Source organism: Euprymna scolopes, chromosome 13 (genome assembly GCF_053919585.1).
Source record: "Euprymna scolopes isolate OS-2025 chromosome 13, ASM5391958v1, whole genome shotgun sequence".
NCBI lineage: Eukaryota > Metazoa > Mollusca > Cephalopoda > Sepiida > Sepiolidae > Euprymna > Euprymna scolopes.
Window position 1 is genome coordinate 97,848,391 of NC_136494.1, and position 20,597 is coordinate 97,868,987.

The following is a 20,597-nucleotide window of genomic DNA, read 5'->3' on the forward strand; positions in this document are numbered from 1 at the left end:
GATCATATAATAGAGATCAGCTTTCATCTTCATAGCCATGCTGGTGCTTTAAAAGAAAATGAAAATTTCAAAATTACGTATGGATTCACAGCATATAATATTGAGCAAATCGATTAAACGGATTTTTTAATAAAACAATTTGATTTGAAATTTCTATGCTTTAACTGACTACCACAAAAAGTCATTTTTTATCTATTACATATTTAAATAAATCTTGCCTTTATTTTGGGGCATCCTGTATATTTTAACATGATTAACGATGCAATGTGTAACTTATATATATATATATATATATATATATATATATATATATATATATATATATATATATATATATATATATATATATATATATATACACACACACACACACACACACATGCGCGCATGGTATAACCATATCGACACTGGTTCTCCTTAAATCATCGAAGTTAAGCAATGTTGTACCTGGTCTGTAATAAGATGGGTGACCGTTTGGAAATACCATGTACTGTACGTGCTCTCTGCTTATCTCGGCTTTGTTTCCAGTCATCCTGTATTTTTCGTTGCCATTGGAAACAAGCAGTGCTGACTCAGGATGTGTTTGGTTAGAGATTGTGTGACTCTTGCTCCATAATTACGGATGCAGTTATCCTTCTAGGAGGTTACCATTTTCTCTTAAGACTGAACGGAAGCCATGGTATAACTTATACAGTTTAATTAGTGCGTGTTAATGCGTGTTTTTCATTTATCAAGAAATGAACATTTGTATTTCCGAAATGAATCTTAATTTATGCGAGAAATAAAATGGAGCAATCTGTTTCGGATTTTTATCTTTTGGAAATTGTTGGAATTAAGAGTTTAGAATAATATCAAAATTAATCTCAATGGGTGAACACTCCTTTAGAAGGATTCTAAGAATCAAATGGAGGGATCGAACTACTCATTAAAAAGTCTGGGACTGCACTAATCAACAAGCAGTATTGTCAATAATCTACAAACGACAAATAGCTAAATAAACAAAAGACAAAATATTTCGTTATTGACTGTGAAATGCACACAAAGTGAAAAAGAATAAAAATGTGAGCACTTGTTAGAATCCATAACATAAATCTCACCTGTCTGTTAAAATATATGTATCGTTTGGAAGTTTGACCTTCGGGCGACAAATATGGAAAAATTGGCTAAAAACATTAATTCCTTCATTGGGCACATTTTTAATTGAAACCATCGCCACTTCCTGTTTGGTGATGGACGCAATTGCAAAGACGTCAGTTTTTTTGTTTTTTTTAAGTTCTTTTTCTCCTTCACGGTACGGGTTCGAGCCTGTCTTCCTACTAACACTTTTTTTTTTCTCAACACATACCTTGACATACCCGGGCAACGCCAGGTACCCAGGCTAGTAATTAATAAATAAAATGATGAGTGTTGATTTTTTTTCCTCATATATATATATATATATATATATATATATATATATATATATATATATATATACTAGTAGGGAGACTCGGCGTTACCTGGGATTAAATGATGACCAACAAATGCTTCACATTCCCATATTTTTATTGTCATCGAAATCAATGAAATCACCCATTTTTTCAATCAAATCTGTGTATTGACTGCTTTAGTTGGGAACCCATCGCAGTGCACTGGCAGGAAGCTTCACATGCCTCTCCGTAGTGATGTAGTCTACAATGCATTGTAGTCTACATTGCACTGTAGAGAACCTGCTATTGATTTTATAAAACTATTTTTATATATAATGGCTTGAATTAAAGTTCAAAACGCAAAAGTCAAATATCATGCTTCAGTTATGCTCTAAACAAAAGCATTCATTTCAAACGCGTCCTTGTGATATGAAAGAATCTACGATTGATTTTATATGCCCGACCTTACTGCTGGTGCGGTGATAATAACTTGAATTTAAGTTCAAAATGAAAAATCTAGTATCATGGTGCGATTGTGCTTTATACAGAAACATTCATTTCAAATGCACCCCTGTCATATAAAAGAACCTACTGTTGATTTTATATGTTGGGCTTTCGGCTTGTGTGGTAATAAAACTTCTCAAATGCACTTGTTATGTTAGGCTGTATAAGGTGTTAGATCTGGTCAAAATCGCCTGTTACGTTTTTTCATTGGATTATTTCAATTATCGATTATCAATAATTATTGAAGACATTTGGATATAAAACCTACCAGGCTGCCAGGCACATAAAGTACCTTCGTGTGAAATTTAATAAAAATCGTCCCAGACGTTTTTGAGTACATGGGAAACTAACTCTCTCTCTCTCTCTCTCTCTCTCACACACACACACACACACACACACACACACACACACACACACACACAAAGTTCCTTTTATCAATATATGATAGTAAAGATAGATATATTAGTAGATTGAAAGAAATATCTAATTGTGTTCTGTTTTCTGTACATCTCACCTCCATGTTTTTTTAATTGGCAGAAAAAAAGTTATTACTACCCTCACCACTGACAATGATCAAATCAGTAATCACTCATTGGTCGACCATTTTTATCCTCGGGGATTAATTGATTCATCTTTTGCTTTTTTATTTAATCGTGACAAGCACAACACTTAATCTTTTCATAATCGATTAATTGTTAATTAAAGAATAACAATAAGAATCATCTAACTTAGATTTTCTTGGAAACTGAGTGACTGTAAATTTTCCACAGATTTCAAGTACTTTTCATTTCATTCCATTATTACCGCAAGTCACTTGTTGTATCACTATTTGTATCCATGTTTAAAGTGCAATCGGGCTATTTTTCAAACCTAATTATGTCTATTGTTACATTCCTTTTTAAGTTAATTTGCTGCATTCACTTATGATGTAGTTTACAGTTTTTGTCTAGTTGTCCACAGAGTTTACATTTGCTGTCTTCCATTTGTCTATATGTTCAAAGTGCAGTCGTTTGTACACCTCCAAGTCAATTGCTTTTCCAACACAATGAAGTCAATTTCTACATTAATATTGTATCATATTACTGCATTCACTAATGATGTAGCACACTGTTTTGTCTCTTTGTTCACGGGGTCTACATTTACTGTTTTCTTGTGTCTTGTCTATTTTGGCTTCTATCTAATTTTTATTGATCACATTATTTTATACAATTCTCATTAGCTATTTCGTTTTTCGTTTCAAGTGTCCTTTCCATAGACATATTTTCTCATACACAATTTATATTTTGCATCTTCTTCCTTTTTATATAGAGTCTGTCACTATCCCCCTTCAGAATGCAGTGTGTTGTGCATACTCATTAGTTTTCTTGTCCTTGGCTCAAAATCTTGAGGGTTTTTTTTTTTTTTTGTCCTGTCTATGAAGTGTCCAAGTGTTTTTATTTTTATTAGATTTCTGATATATATTTTAATTTCACAGGATTGTCCTATTCTCTTCAGATATTTTCTTTTTATGGTCTCTTTCATTGGCATTGATTTAAATGACATCCACTTCCAGATGCCCAGGAGGTTATAATTATCACCAAATACATTCATCACCTCTCGATTGAGTACCTCTATACCTTCTGTTATTTTAAGTTTTCTTCTTTTTTTTTTTCATATTTAAATTATAATTATTATTTATTTGCTGGAAAGAGTTCAAAGACTGGCTACTCGAAAGGTACAGAATCTACCTATGAAAGACGACTTAAAAAATTTAACCTTTTCTCCGTTGTGCATCGACGATTACGTGGTGATCTTATTTTAGTCTATAATCTCCTCAATGGTCATTATGATATATTTCATCACCTATTATTCACTCCTGTGCCAAAAGAAAGTCTATGCAGACACTATAAGAAACTATTCCACTGCTGATTTCAATTGAACTGGAAGAGAGTTGCTTTCTCAATCAGAATCTTTGGGCCTAGGAATAGATTTCCAAGGGAGGTAATAAATGTGCCAACAATGCAGGACAGATTTTAGACAGTTGCTGGACTATTGTATCTTCTTCTGTGCAAATTTCTACCACCACTTTACCTACATGGCATTTAAATCGTGCTTGTTTTAATTTTTGCCAAATAAATTGAATTGAATTGAACTAGATTTCCCATCAGTCATTATCAACGATTTCTCACTGACAAGTGGTTTTCCCTAAAAGCTGAGTGACAACAAATCTCACTAGATTTTCAGCGCTCTTCACTTCTTCCAATATTCATTGCAAATCACTTTGTGCTATTGCAACAGCCATTTGTTGTTGATTTCTTACTGATAATGACCATTAGTCTTCTCTGGAATTTGAGTGGCAATAAAACTCTCCAAGGTTTCAGTGCCTTCTACATCCTTCCAGTGGAGGTCTAGTTAGTAATCTTGCTCTTCAGTATTTTCCTCTTCTTAGCTTCTTTGTGCGGTAATATCTTAGGCTAGTGCTACCATATATTCCCTTAGATTTGTGTAATATATTTGGATTCTGTTTCTGTTAAACTTACCTATGGTTGATCGGCATTAGATATGTGAGTTCATTTCCAATCTTCTTTTTCATTTCTGTTTAGTTGATGGTGTCTACTTCTAGAACCCTAAGATATTTATAAATATGCTGTTTGTCAATGTTGGTGCCACTGCATTCTTTTAGGAAGTAAGGAAAGATTGCAAGAGTTTTCTTGCATATTTTGCCTGATAGTTTCAGTTACTTTAGTTTTGTGTAGTGTTATTTTTAAATTTTAAGCTGTCTTTTTCACAACATTATATTGTTTCAACTTTCCCGTGATTGATTGGTGTCGCTTGTCTATCTAGGTTGGCTATTCATTATCATTAAAGGAGATTTGGTATTTGTTTCTCTGAAGCTGAAACTGTGTTGTGGATACAACCTCGACGATCAGTCCAATACTGGCCTTGCTTCTGTCAGGCTAAGCTATGTTCTTCTGTTCAGTCCTAAAAGGTTCACCCTTCTATTCATTTTTTAAAAGGGGTTGTTTTATTGCTAATTGCCTGAGGCGTCCCTTCTGCGGAATGCTGACATGGATACTCAGGCACATTTTGTAAGCTAGAGTATACTTTTCCTAGTGTTCTGGCTTTTCAAAATTTAATCTGACTATTGTCTAACTTCCTGCAAAAGAGGTAAATAAACATACACACTTCCTGATATTTTTGTTAGGAGCAAAGTGCAGAATTTGTTCTGATACTATACTTCATCATTTTTCATCTCCAGTCAGCGAAGTAGAAAACCTTTCAGATTAAGGCAATTTTTATTCTTGTTCCAATCTAGGGTGCATCCTTTTTGAATAGCTGGATTTTCCCCACATTAAAATGTACGACCGTGTGTCCAACTCTATCATTGTGTGGAGCGGGGACAAGTACATAGATACACAAAGACAGAAAAACTAAAAAACAAATGTATTGTTATTTTAGTGTATTCACACACGCAAAGTTTGCTGCCAGTTTCTCAAACACTGCCCTTCTCCCCTCAGCACTTTCCCAATTAGTGTACGTGTGTGCGATTTAATGTTTTAATGATTATCGTATTATGCACCCATGCCAGCAGCGGTAGGTGGTAGTTTATTCCAGATTAGAAGTGACAACAAATCTAATTAATACTACAACTAATTTTTTTTACTATTGAGTCATCACTTATCGAAGCCAAGAGCCACTTGAGGATAAGGGTTAATGACACACAATCATTCTCAGTCAAAAGATGAGGAACACTACGGAAGTACTAGCATTAATCAATAGTATGAAATCTGTTTAATAACTTTTTGGACTGTTTGGGACGAGAATTTGTTGATTTTATATTTGAAAATTACCTCAAGTTGTAATAAGAAGGGAAGTAGTTCTACAGTAATGTGTTTCACATGTGAAAAGCCCTCAGAAAAACCTCAGTCTTTGAAAATTCCGCGTGTGTGTGTGTGTGTGTGTGTGTGTGTGTGTGTGCGCATGCATGACTTTGTGTAGATGGCTGTGTTGTTTTGTCGTTCTAATTTTCTTTTGCTTTTTTATGTTTTTGTGATTTGTTTTTATTATGGGGAGGTGGGGGGGTATTGTTTTCTGACTTTAAGTAACAACGCATCAGTTTGACCCTCCAGGATATTCTCTTCTGCTATTTTTTGTTTGTTTGTTTGTTTTTTTAGACTTTTGTTGTTTTTTTTTTGTATTGCTGTTGTTTACCTAGTATTAAACATTCCTCAGCTTTTTCAGCCTCTTTGTCAATTCCTTGAAGATTTTTTTCCAAAAATCACATTCTTAATCATCTCGGTTATTTCCATATTCCACCATCCCCATGGTGCAATAGAGGAAAATGCCAAGTATAATCAGTTCTAAATAAATGACACTTTTTTAAAAAAAATTTTTATTCAATTTTCACCCCAAACAAGGCACAGTGCCACTTTGAAGCAGGGGGCTACTATCAGGGACTTAATTAGCGGGGTCATTATGAAGGGAGATGAGTAGAAAGATGTTTGTTAACATTACACTTGAACTTCTGCATATCATTGCAGTTGGGAAAGCAGAATCCCGGAAGGGAGTTCCAAAGACCCGCAGTTCTGGGGAAGAAACTATTGGAGTAAAAGGCTTTCTTGCACCTAGGGATCTCTACTGTAAAGGGATGAGACTTAGTAGCTTGTCGGGTTTGTCGGGGGTAGTTACGTCGGGGAGGTACAAGTGCTTGCAGTTCGTCAGAGCATTCACCATTAAAGTATTTGTAGAACAGGCAGAGGGATGCAACATCTCGTCGATGGGACAGAGGTTGAAGCCTAGATGACAGTTCAGGACCTATCAGGTTGGCGACTCTCTTTTGAACCCTGTCCAGGAGCGAGAGACAAGCAGCAGATGCACCAGCCCAGATGTGACAACAGTACTCCATACATGGGCGAATGGTTGCCTTATAGAGGTATAGGATACTGTCAGGCGTAAGTAGTTTTCTAGCACGGTAGAGGGAGCCAACCTTCCTTGCAGCAGCCTTGGCAATGCTCTCAATGTATCTATTCCAGTTCATATTCCCTGTAAATGTTAGACCAAGGAGTTTAAAAGAAGTACTTTCAGGCAATGTGTTCTTGGCCATCGCTATTGGTGGTAGAGAAGGTTTCTTGTAGTTATTGAAGGAAACAAGCTTAGTCTTAGCAGCATTGAATGTGACCAACCATTTTTGTCCCGATTCCACTATGGATTGGAGGCCATCCTCTAGTGTTTCTGCCATTTCCTTGGATATGTGTTCATTTGTTTTCCCCTCATATCTGTTATAGAGAGTGGTGTCATCGGCAAATATACCCATCTCCGAAACAATTTTATCAGGGAGGTCGTTTATTAATATCAGGAATAATAGAGGTTCAAGGATAGACTTGTGAGGTACTCCCACATTTATGTCATATTATTTCGATGTACGACCGTCGAGGACAACTTTGATTTTTCTCTTACTTAAGAAGGATTTAATTACATTATGAATTCTTCCAGTGATTCCATATGATCTAATTTTCCTTAGAAGACCATCGTGCCATACCCTGTCAAAAGCCTTAGATATATCAAGGGCCACCGCTCTACCCTCCCCTGTTTTATCCAATGAACGGTATATATCTTCAGAAACTACAGTTAAGATATCTGCTGTTGAACGGGCTTGCCTGAATCCATATTGTTTGTCAGTCAGGAGTTTAGCAGCTGTTAGGTGCTGGACTAGGGCTTGATTAACTAAGGACTCAAATATTTTGGCGAAAAGCGGGAGGAGGCTAATGGGGCAATAATTTAGTGGGTCAGTTCTTTCACCAGAATTCTTGAAGACTGGTACCACAGAGGCGGTTTTCCAGCAGTCGGGAAAGCAAGATTCGTTAAGGCATTTATTGTAAAGTTTGGAGAGAACTGGAGCAACCTCGGCAGAGCATTTTTTTAATAGCACAGCTGGGATGAGATCTGGTCGACATGCTTTTGAGGTGTCTAGGTTTTTTATAATAGCATGTACCTGAGAAGGGGTGATTTTCAAATCGTCTAGTGTGGCGTCTGTTCGCAGAGGAAAATCAGGGAGTGAGTGGTGTACCGAGTTCAGTGTGGAGTTTGAGGCAAACCGACTGGCAAGCAGATTAGCCTTGTCAGTTGCCGTGCAAGCAACCTCATGATTGTTTGATAGTGGGGGAATAGTTGACTGTCCATTATTTACTACGCTGTTGTAGACTTTCCAAAAATCCCGGGTTCCTAATTTCTGTGCTTCGATGCGTTTTCTGGTGGTTTCAGAGTAATCTGTCTTAGCTGTCTCTATCACTCTCTTACAATTATTTCTAGCTTCTATAAACTTCTGTTTATTTGAGCTGGACTTATGTTGGTTGAATATGCGGAACGCATGCTGCCTTTGACAAATGGCAGCTGCACAAGCAGAAGTAAACCATTGGGGAGAGTGGGGCTTGCTATAGAATTTCCATGCGGGAACATATGCTTCAATAGCAATTTTGAACCATTCAGTTGTCTCATTTGCACACTGTTCCGCTGGAAGAGTAAAAATATTTTGCCATGGGGCATCTCTGATGAGCTCCCTGATGACTTCCCAATCAGCCTTTTTGTAATACCTCGTTGTTTTGAGTAGTGGGTCTTCAGTTTTAGGGCGAGAATTTAGGCTGATTTCTACCATTATCACAGTGTGATCAGCATTCCCGAGTGGGCTGTGGGCATTTGTTGTACAGTCATTGGGAACCGTTGTCAGAAAGAGATCTAGAAGTGAGGCATGTTGATCTTGCTGGTCTGGGAAACGTGTCGGAAATGTAACCAACTGAGATAGGGAATGGGATATAGAGAAGCTATGTGTTGCGCTACCAGCTACGTCTGTGTGATTAGAGAATCCTAGCCAGTTACTGTGGTGGACATTGAAGTCACCAAATACATGTATTTATGCGCTAGTATCGAGGGAGAGTGCTATGTCTATGCTGTCTGAGACTTTGTTTATTAGGGTACAGTCTTGGTTTGAGGGAGAGCGGTAGAGAAAATACAAGTAGCTAATATTGTGTTGCATATTTAGTCTGAAGCACATAAAGGCCTGGTCGTCTGATTCTAGTTTTATTTCTCTAGTCAGGGGGAGGGTGTTACGAATATAGACTCCAAGTCCATGCATATTTCTGTCCGAGTCCTTACGGTAGAGTGAGAGATAACCAGGCATGTTAAAGTGGTTAGAGGGAATGGAGGAGTGAAGGTTAGTTTCACTTAATGCTAAGATATCCGGGGTGTTTACAAGGAGAAATGACTCAACATCATCTAAGTTAGTTCTAAGCCCGTTGATATTAGTAAATACAAGCCTCAAGGGAGGAGGCAGGTTGGTTTTCTTTGAGTTTGGTCCTGGTTTAAACGTAACTTTTGCTTGAGCTGTCATTTCATTTTATTTTATTTAAAAGTTTCGGTTAGGGTGAGTGAGTGAGGGGGTGCTGGACAAGTAGTTGTGCAGAATACCAGACATGCAATACAAGTAGACTATCAGCTGTCCTCACCCACAGGATTGTGGCCTCAGGAAAGCCCACGGGGAATGAGTGCAGGGTCCCTTTCCATGCACGACATGGCATTACAAACATCCCAATATTTTACAACTGTTGATGGAGCAGCCGCTCTAAGCGCTACCAAAGAGTTAGGGCTCCTGTATTATCAGTCGGAAACAGCAGCCAGGAACTGTCAATCCGGTACCCTCAATCCGTTAGGCAAAGCCAGCCCAGTCCAACTGCACCGACTTATATGGCACTGAAGCACCCCACTGTGTCCGGGGAAAAGCGGCGTTCATTGCCCTAGTCAGGAAACAAGGTCAACCACTGGGTGATTCAGACGAATCCCTGTGATAGTACCTCTACGCCTGGCCAATAGGCAAAGAAGGAGTATGAAAGCCGGGCGATAGACAGAGCCTATCTCCTCCTTAAGCAGTTTAGGTTTGCCAACCGGTGATTTGTTTGAGTCACCAGCTCTAGGAAGGTTGTCGTCCAGGACTGAAGAGGCCTCCCTCCCCTAGGTTTAGTTTCAGAGTTTTCCTTCTTCTAGACGGATGACCTGGGAAGACCTACGGGTCCATCAGCTCCGAGGGGGTTCGCCCCGCGCCTGGGTCCTAATCCAGGTATTTCTGCGACCCTGCATGGGTAGTTAATATTTATTGGTTATTTAGGTTAATATCTCCTGAAAAAATCGGGCATTTAGGTTAACTTCTACAGAAAATTTTCACTCCTCAAACGTGGTTGAAAAAGGGCATTACTACGCTTCCATTTTCATTTTTACTGGGAGAGGGTATAGGTAAAAATTCATGCAGTGGGAACAGCTAAATTTGCTACAGTATTGGATTGAGAGAGACGAGTTAATGTATGGTTAGATATAGTTTTGTAAGTTTAGGAATGTATGGTTAGATATGGTTTAGTAGGTTTAGGATTAGGATAAAGTGTTAGAGTATGATTTACTTGCTATTAGAAATTCTGATTTGGTGCCCAAACCGAATATTTAGTAAGACTGAAAGATAAGATATGCTCAGTATAGATACAAGAGAACATTTGATATGGAGTACAGTTATACCTGATAGATATAGGTTATTGCATATTCTGTAAGTATAGTTAAATATAGATGGATGGATAAGTAGTATTTTATACGAATGCATGGAATTTTAGACAATTTGAGTAAGTTGCCTTTAGACTATAACGAAGGAGAATGACTTCGCCTTTCTCTTAATATCCGGAAGTTTTTATTTCAATGAGTACCGGTTTAGTTTGTGTAATAATTAGTGCAATACTATCTCATAACAAAGAGATATTAATGGTTGCAAGTTGAAAAGGTTGAAAGTTCAATCTTCAGTATGGGAGATACTAAGAATACAATCTTTTTTTTAATTTGAAATCACCACTTATCAAGGCCCGAAGGCCACTCGAGAATAAGAGTTAATAAATGTAAGGTGGCAGTGTAGTATAATAGTGTAAATGGGGTAGAATTACAAATTATTTAAGACTTCTACCCAATCATAGCTGATGGAACAAGAACATGTCAACCCTGTGGATTAAATAAAGGGTTCCGTTCAAAATTGCTGAGTTCAACAAGACACACCTGAAGAAGGTCATAGGTTACACTGGCCGAAACGTTGTGAGAATAACATTCAGATGAGAACTGTAGTTAGAACAATAAAAAAAATACTCATTCATCATTTGATTTCCAATCTTCCAACGACATTCAGATTCTCTTCACTCGATTCCTTTTCCTTTAATTCTTTACTCAGTAACGTTCCGATATGGGGACATAATATTAAATAAGAAACTTTTCCAGTTTGTAGAAATTAATGATGCCAATTTTCGATTAAAAAAAAAATTAATTATAGACCACAGTCAAATTTAAAGCATTTGGGAAATGTTATTAATTTCAGTCCGAATTGTTTTTAACTGATATTTTAAAGAATTTTCTTAAGCCTTCAATCCATATTCATTTGAAATCATGGTGATCTTGCAGTATAGTAGGCACCGCCAAAAATGGCCGAAAAATCAAGTTGTTGTTGTTTTTTAAAACGAAATTACATTTATTAAAATCCATTATTTCTGAGTAACTTTTTTTTTTCCAGAAAGATAAAACCCTGAATTTTATCATATAGAAAACAGAATAATGTAAAACTTTTTCTACTATTTTTAATTAAATTTTAAATGTTTAATTTTCCCAAAAAGTTAACAATTGACATTTTTTGTCTTGCACAAAAACGTACATAAATATTTTTAAAAAAAAAGTTTTTGAAATAATTAATTTATTTATTTGTTGTCTAACTAAGATTTAGGATGATTTTCTATGAGAATATGCAAAAATATTATAAGTACCTGGATTTCAAATAATTCCACTTATTCATATAGGCAACCAGTTACTTCGCGTCGATCTAGAGTCTAGATCAACAATGTTTACGTTTGTAGTTGATAAAAAGCAAACTATGGAAGACCAAACAGGCCAAAAAAAACTTATTTTTCAGTGACGAAAATTTCAATGTATTATTAACGCTGAGTCTGGCCAGTACCAGATGGGTGACCATTTGTATGAGTTTGGTTTTTAATGTGTATGTGTGTGGAGGCCAGGCTCCCCAAAATGGGGGGGGGGCAATTTAAAGCAGAATAAAAAAAATTTATTTCAGCGCGTTTGGTCCACCGTAGTCGAAAGGCGGCAAACGTTTTCAAACAGGATCGAAAAAATGATGCTAATTTTTAACACAAAGGGCAAAACATTTATCGAATTTTTTTTTGTATCGATTCTTCAAAGCATGCCCTGTTTAATAATGGTCATGCATTATTCGGCTCGCTAAAAAAAAAATTGTTAATTTATTTATCAAAGATTTTAAAATGGCTTTTTTCGTATAAATATTAAAAAAAAATTTTTTTTTTTTTTGCTTAACTTAAATTAATTATTTTACTTAACATATTCACCGAATTTCACACTTCAAAACTCAAAAGCGGGATAATTAAACACAATCGAAGTTCTGATATTCAGACGTCAAAATAAGGTATGCAAACAATTTTTTTTTATCTATAATTCTGTCCCTTACAACAACACAATATGTTGTGTTCAGTTTCAGATGATTATTTTAAGCATATTTGTACCCCCTCAAAACAAGGGGGGAGGGTTGTAAGCAAAAAAATATATATATAAATATCGTTTATGAAAAATAAGTACACTGTTATAAAGTTCATTCCTCTCTTAATAATCGCTGAAAATTTCGTATTGATCGAATAATTATCTGATTTTTGGTAGATTTTTAAAAAGACGGTCCGTCAAAAAGTACTTACCTGCCCCCCCCCAATTTTGGCAGTGCCTACAGTATAGTTAACAGCTGAGAAATGAAATATATATATATATATATATATATATATATATATATATATATATACACACACAACTTTTACCAAACACATTAAAATGTAATCTACTACTGACCTGTATACTTCTAACGTTGTGAAATTGTTTAAAAAGAATTTATTTCAAAATAAGATTTCATCAATGTCTTTCAGATGCAGTAGCAAAATCAAACATATTAATAGTTGCCGATCTCGAGATCTTATAGTTAACAGTGAAGAAACAGAAGGAGAAAAATGTGGTTTGCGGTAAACATAAAGTTTGCTATAACTACAATTTAGCACTTTACTTTATTTTAACCTACTTTAATCACATCTAGTCTTCTGGTTTGTATCATGTGATCCATGTGAAAGTATTATTTCACAGTTAAGCGTGACAGACTCTTTCTCTTTTTTTTTTTTTTTTTATGGAAATCGCTCCAGACAAGTCAGGAAACCACTCAATGTAAGGAGTAAAAAAAAAAAATACCACTTCAAAGTCAGAAACTCGCCAACAATAAGTGTTAGATGGACAGATTCCGCCACCAACAAAACAGAAATTCTTCCTCCTTTGTCAGAAACATCACTCCTGGAATGTGAAGAGCAAGGGACAAAATAAGAGAAGCGAGAGTTACAAGGCTGCCGAAAATTAACTCAACGTTCATTTTCTACCCTTATAATGATACTTGATGCATCTATAAAAATCAAACCAGTTTTATTGGCAGCCATTTTAAAATTTTACGACCCTCAAACCATTATTGAAGCATTGAAAAATTACTTGCATTAATTTCACAATGCCTATTGGCAGTGCATGGCTTTTTTTCTTTGTGCCATTATTTACAAAAGCGAAAACAACAAAGCACTCAATGACACGACTGAAGTCGGGGTAAGGGTTAGGGTAAGGGAGGAGGGGTGTCATTATTCTTCTTTGACAGTAATTTTATTCAACAGCAATTCCGTTTGAGTCCACACTATAGCCAACGTTACCTGCATCTGACCCCCCCCCTTTTGGGCTGTCAAGACTTCAGGGTAAGAAAGGAAGGTAATGTCGTAACAGCACTCTGAAGACCTCTTTAGTTTTATTATTTTATCATGCTACTAAAAATTTTGTTAAGAAATAAATATATAGAGTCCCTTTTAACGGTAATAAGATATATATTTCAAAAATGTTACTGAACATGTGATTTTGTCACGCCTAAATTCTACCAAAGATTCATTGAGTTATAAATTGGTATGATGTCAAATTTAGTAACTTTTATTGTTACCACGTGGGAGTCCAAAAAAAGCCTCTATTATTAATTTATTGAGTAAATTCTACAAGGTGTAATGATAAAAGGGTTGCCCTAAAGAAAAGAACATTATAGCTTTACTTTAAACTTTTACTGAAAAAATCAATTCATGTAACTTGATTATGTAGTAGAGCTGACATTTATGCAATGTAGCCGCCTTCAGCTTCAATCACCACCTGTATATGGGTCCGGAATTAAATGAAAGTCCTCATCTTCTGTTGGTTGCTGGATGACGCGAAAACAGATGTCCTTTACATCAGAGCCTGAAACGAGATGAGGCAAGGTGAGTATAGCATGGGAAATAGAGTGAGTGATGGCTACCTATCTAGGAATTAGGAACATGCCTTTCCCACAAGTGATGGCGGCAGCTTGATGAATACTCGACGGATGGTGGCAATCAGGCTGGCTTGGGTGTTCTGGGAGGTTATGTTGGTGATGTTTTTGACATATGACTAAACAAAGTAGTCCAGTGGGTTCAGGTCGTGGGAGGAAGGTATATGTACTTGGCTAATAGAAAAAGAAGGAGTATGGAAGCTGGGTGATAAGCAGAGCCTACCTACTTCTTAAGAAATTTAGGTTTGCAAACTGAAGTATTTGTTTGAATCATCAGCTTTAGGAATGTAGCCAACCAGAACTAAGGAGGCCTTTTTACCCCAATGTTACGGTGCAGTGACATTGGTTCTAGACCACATATTTCTGTGCCCTCGCATGGCTGGAAAAATAATAATTATCTTACTTAAATAAAATTTTCCTTTTGTCTAAATAAATTAGCATATAATTCAAGATAGATTTCCTTCTAACAATAGGTAGAAATGGTGCGTATATTGGACCAAACCAATCTGTTTTTAGTAATTGATTTGTTTTGAAATGAGTAAATAAAATATGGTTAAAAATATCTAAATAATGTAAGGAAAATACAAATAAAAATATCTAAATAATGTAAGGAAAATACAAATAAAAAACACAAGAAAAAATTAGATTTACAAATAATAGTCTCATGCAAAGCGGACAAATAAAATGTACTTATCTTAGAATCATTCAACGTACTCTAGTGGCCTAACCTCGCAGAACACTGGCTGCACTTGGAATAATTTGGAGGACATACAAAGATTGCATCTATTGAAAAGAAGAGGAAGGAGACTAACCTCTGGGGAATATATATGTACATTACTAACTTAAACAAGATGACAGGTGGGACGAAAATCTGGAAAAAAAATAGTTAAGCATGAAATTTTTTTTTAAATTGAAAATAATATTTATCATACATATTTGGGTTTTAAACAGGATAAAAAATGTTGTTTTTTTTTGTTTTTTTTACAAATTCTCATATTTGGTAGGGTACTATAACGACCCAATTCTACCACTTATCAAGGCCCAGAGGCCACGCGAGGATAAGGGTTGAATAGTGCACTGTAGTCAAAGGGACAATATCGTAGTAATCGTTAGAAGTGTAAATCTGGTAAATTGGATTACTTAAGGGGAACGGCTCATCAAGAACTTGTTTACGTTGGACTTGAAGATGACCACATTGTAGTCAGCTGGAAAGCAGACAACCGGAAGAGAGTTCCATAGGTGTGCAGTTCTAAGAAAGAAGCTTTGTTCATGGAATCTACGTTTAGGTTTAGGCACAGATAAAGAGTGGGGGAAATTATTGATACTGTTGTCAGCTAGATGAGTGTTTCTCGTGAATGTTTGGTGAGGGAGGACCATAGACTGGAGCTCAGACGAGCACTTGCCATGAAAATAACGATAAAGCAGACACAGGCTCGCAATGTCTCTTCTGTGAGAAAGAGGTTGTAGGGAAGAGAAAAGGGCATCCCTCACTAGGCTACGAAGTCTATTTTGAACTCTGTCAAGGCAAGATAAGGTTTTTCTAGCAGCTCCTGCTCAGATGTGGCAACAATATTCCATCCTTGGACGTACCTGGCTTTTATATAGATAGATAGATAGATAGATAGATAGATAGATAGATAGATAGATAGATATAGATAGATAGATAGATAGATAGATAGATATAGATAGATAGATATAGAGAATTGCATCAACAGGTAGATATCTACTGGATCGATAGAAGAATCCCACCATTTTTCCAGCAACCTTCGCAATGCCAGTAAGCAGTGGCCACCATAAAGAGTCGGTGGTTAGCTAACGATCATTTCCTTTCATTTTAAAATATGGTTAAAATATTTAAATTATATAAGGAAAAAAGTAAAATGCAAGAAAAAGTGAGATTAGATTTACAAATAATGGTTTACCTTCAAGTATAATTCCTATTTCCTCTCAAGTGAGACTTGCTACGTTTCTTGTTCCCTAATATAAAATCGATATATAAAATTGATATATGAAATCGATATATAAAATCTATATATAAAATCGATATATAAAATCGATATATAAAATCGATATATAAAATTGATATATAAAATCGATATATAAAATTGATATGTAAAATTGATATGTAAAATTGATATATAAAATCGATATATAAAATTGATATATAAAATCGATATATAAAATTGATATATAAAATCGATATATAAAATCGATATATAAAATTGATATATAAAATCGATATATGAAATTGATATATGAAATCGATATATGAAATCGATATATAAAATCGATATATAAAATCGATATATAAAATCAATATATAAAATTGATATATAAAATCGACATATAAAATTGATATATAAAATCGATATATAAAATTGATATATAAAATTGATCTATAAAATTGATATATAAAATCGATATATAAAATTGATATATAAAATCGATATATAAAATTGATATATAAAATTGATCTATAAAATTGATATATAAAATCGATATATAAAATTGATATATGAAATCGATATAGTTGTCATTACTTTTGATAAATGTTTTATTTATTTCCATCTTCATTGATAAAGAATTGCTTTACTGTCTTTTCAGAAAATGGTGCTCGAAGTCGATGGAGATGAATCTATGCCTATGCAAGAAACGGGAAACTCTGAGGCAGAAACCGAAGAGCTCTTTAAGATGGGCGTTCCCACCGATTTACCGACCATCACGGCAATCAAGCAGGCCATCCCCGCCCACTGCTTTGACCCCAGAATTCCAACGTCCATGTACTATGTATTCCGAGATGTGGTCAGTATGGCTGCCTTATATGTGATGAGCGAATGGTGCATGAATAACCTACCTACATCGGCTGTGATCACACACGTACCTTTCTACTGGTTTTTGCAAGGGACGATGTACACGGCCATTTTTGTTCTCGGCCACGATTGCGGACATGGCTCCTTCTCTCATTATCCTCTATTTAACGACTTTATGGGGATTCTACTGCACTCTTTTCTTTTGTGCCCCTACTATACATGGAAACTGTCTCACAAGAACCATCACAAAAACACGGGAAACATAGACAGGGATGAAGTGTATTATCCGGTCAAGAAGAAATTTCGATCTAACCAGAGGGACCTTCTCCCTGGCTTTGGTCTGGGCTTTGGTTGGTTTGGGTATCTTGTGCGGGGTTACAAGCCTCGTCAGGTTAATCACTTCAACCCTTTCCATGCAATGTTCCAGAATCACGTGTTGGGTTGCCTGCTTTCATTTGCAGGCGATCTTGCCATGGTCTACCTCCTCTATCAGTTCTACCAGGAGAAAGGGTTCTTACTGCTCGCTCATCATTACTTTATTCCTTTGTTCATCTTCTCCACATACATGGTGGTCTTCACGTTTCTGCACCACCACGACATTAACATTCCCTGGTATTCTGATGAGAAATGGTCCTATATTAGAGGGCAGCTTTCTTCTATTGACCGTGACTACGGCTGGGTGCACGGATTGACGCACGATATCGGCACGCACCAAATACATCACCTCTTCAGCAAAGTGCCCCACTACCATTTGAAAGAGGCCACAAAACATTTCCGACAGAAATTCCCACATTTGGTACGGTACTATAACGACCCAATTCTGCCAACCTTTTGGAGCTTGTTCAAAAAGTATTCCACTCAGTCTGTGATACAAAACAATACAAAAATCCATGTGTATCGATAAATTTTCTAAAAAAAATTTTTAAACCCCCAATATGCAAAATTATTTGTTTTCTTCAATTCATTTTTTTTTCTCCAGTTATGTTTTTAAAATATTATTTTTAATATGATACAGTTGCATTGCACTATTTGCAATTTTTTATATATATTTCAAACATTTTTCTTACCGTTTCAACCCTTACTGCCTTCTTCATGAATTCTTATTTGGAAAAATGATTAATTCATTTGTAAATTAAAAATTTTTTTTAACTTGGCTTTCTGGTATCTTCCATTACAGAAAAAATGTTGTTGTTTTTCTCTCTCTCTCTCTCTCTCTCTCTCTCTCTCTCTCTCTCTCTCTCTCTCTCTCTCTCTCTCTCTCTTCTGTTAACCAGCATTTTTTTCTGATAAATTTTGTCCAATGAGATTCTGTGCCAAGAAAAATTTATTTATGCCCAATGCAGGGTTAACACTACCCATTAGGCAGTTGCTTAAGGCACCCACATACAGGAGAAACCATAAGCAGCTACTGCTGTGTTTTTTTTTTTTTTAACAGCAGTTGTATGCACTTATCTCTGTATTAATAAGTGTAATTGAAACCTTCCCTTTAAATCTATTAAGCCTGATAGAAGTACTCTCTCTCCATCAGAATAATGAGATGAATAAGATCACAGATTAATGAATCTTGTGGTTTCAATTCTTAAAAATAATTTCTGCGAGATAATCTTTTTATATAAAACAATCTCAGCTAAATAAAATTGCTCAATATATTAGATAGAGCAAATTAAAATTTGCAGTTTTTGTATTTAAATTTTTCTGAATGAAATTTAATTTTCAAAACAAAAATTTATTGTTTGAACAAAGAATACAACATTTAAAGTAATTTTCTTAATCCATAAATTTTCGATATAGGCTCATCTCCTCAGAGAAAAAGTCATTAGCAAAATATGAATTCTGGTTTGATATAATTTTTGAAAAATATATTAAAGGTTAGATCTTTTTAAAAGACATAGAGAAAGAAAATAAGGGTTGAAACAAAAAGCGGATATGGTTTTTTTGGTATCCAAATAGAATGGTAATCCTTGAATAGAAAAGGATGATGTTATTAGGTTCCGGATTGTTTGAAGATTGACACTTTGGAGGTAAAATCGGTTTATGTTAAGTGTAATAGCCAGAGTGAAAGACAATATTTTTTTGCAAATGCAGAGTTTTAGATGTTTTCAATCCCATTTTTTGGTAATGTAAAATTATTAGAAATACATTAAGGAAATTACTTTAAATTTTGTATGCTTTGTTCAACCAATAAATTTTTGTTTTGAAAATTATATTTTTCTGAATTAAATTTAAATACAAAAACTGTAATTTCATATACATACATACATACATACATACATACATATATACATACACATATATATATATAACTACATATATACATACACATATATATATATATAACTACATATATACATACACCCATACGTGCATATATATATATATATATATATATATATATATATATATATATATACATGCATACATATATGTATATGATGATGATTGCAAAGTCTTACCAGACGAGTGCCACTCCCTCGGACACGTAGTCCATGAGCCCAAATGCCTGAGGGAGTATCTATACAAAGATGATGTTACAGAGTCTTAGCTTTGTACGACAGCTAAAACTCTCTCTCGGTTTAAAATGTTGAGATCCAGCAACAAGCAAGAGCAAGATAGCCAGCAACAAATCAAACTGCAGACCAGCTTAATGCAGGTACTGGTCTCCTGCTTTATGGGTTTTAAATCAGAGATTTGTTTCTCCTAGAAAGGTTGCCTTCACCACGGCTTACGGGAGCCCTCTCCACCCCAACACATATATACATACACACAAATATACATGGTGCTAGTTGGCCATTGACCCCGAAAAAGGGTTCATTCATTATATGTATATATACATATATATATATATATACAGACATATATGTATACATACATATATATATACATACATATATGTATATATACATATATATATGCATACATATATGTATATATACATATATATATATACATACATATATGTATATATACATACACATATATATATATATACATATATATATATACATACATATATATATACATATATATACATATATATATAGATACATACATATATGTATATATATACAAAGTTTTTTTTTTGAAAAAGAAATCCCGTGAAGTGCTCAATTATAAGGAAAATCCGAAAATAAGAACGTATTTATATATATTTTTTGTTTACAGAAAGTTTTTAGATGAGACAAATCATTGGTACCGTCGGTTTCAAACCCGATAAATAGGACCGTTTTAGATACCTAGATCAAGCTCTCGTCAGCCAATACTCTTGTATATTATACAAAGTTATTTATAACCTTTGACATTTATCAGAGAACAGCAACATATATTAAACAAAACAAAAAAAACTCAACAATAGTTATTACTTTACGATAGGAAACATTGACATGCTGTGGGGACCTTATGAGCAAGGTCTGGTGATTGATTCATAATACTTTCTGGGCCCTTCTAGAC

General features: G+C 35.1%; 1 protein-coding gene across 1 annotated transcript in view; it reads left to right on the plus strand.

The window, feature by feature from the left end:
- The window catches only part of LOC145292362 (sn-1 acyl-lipid omega-3 desaturase (ferredoxin)-like), an 84,789-nt gene extending 66,374 nt beyond the window's left edge, over positions 1 to 18,415 (plus strand). The window contains exon 2 of the mRNA XM_080138689.1: positions 16,945 to 18,415. Coding sequence (XP_079994815.1) covers positions 16,948 to 18,054 — 1,107 coding nt within the window. The 5' untranslated portion in view covers positions 16,945 to 16,947 and the 3' untranslated portion in view covers positions 18,055 to 18,415. The remainder of the gene's footprint in view (positions 1 to 16,944) is intronic.
- The last annotated feature ends 2,182 nt before the right edge of the window (positions 18,416 to 20,597 follow it).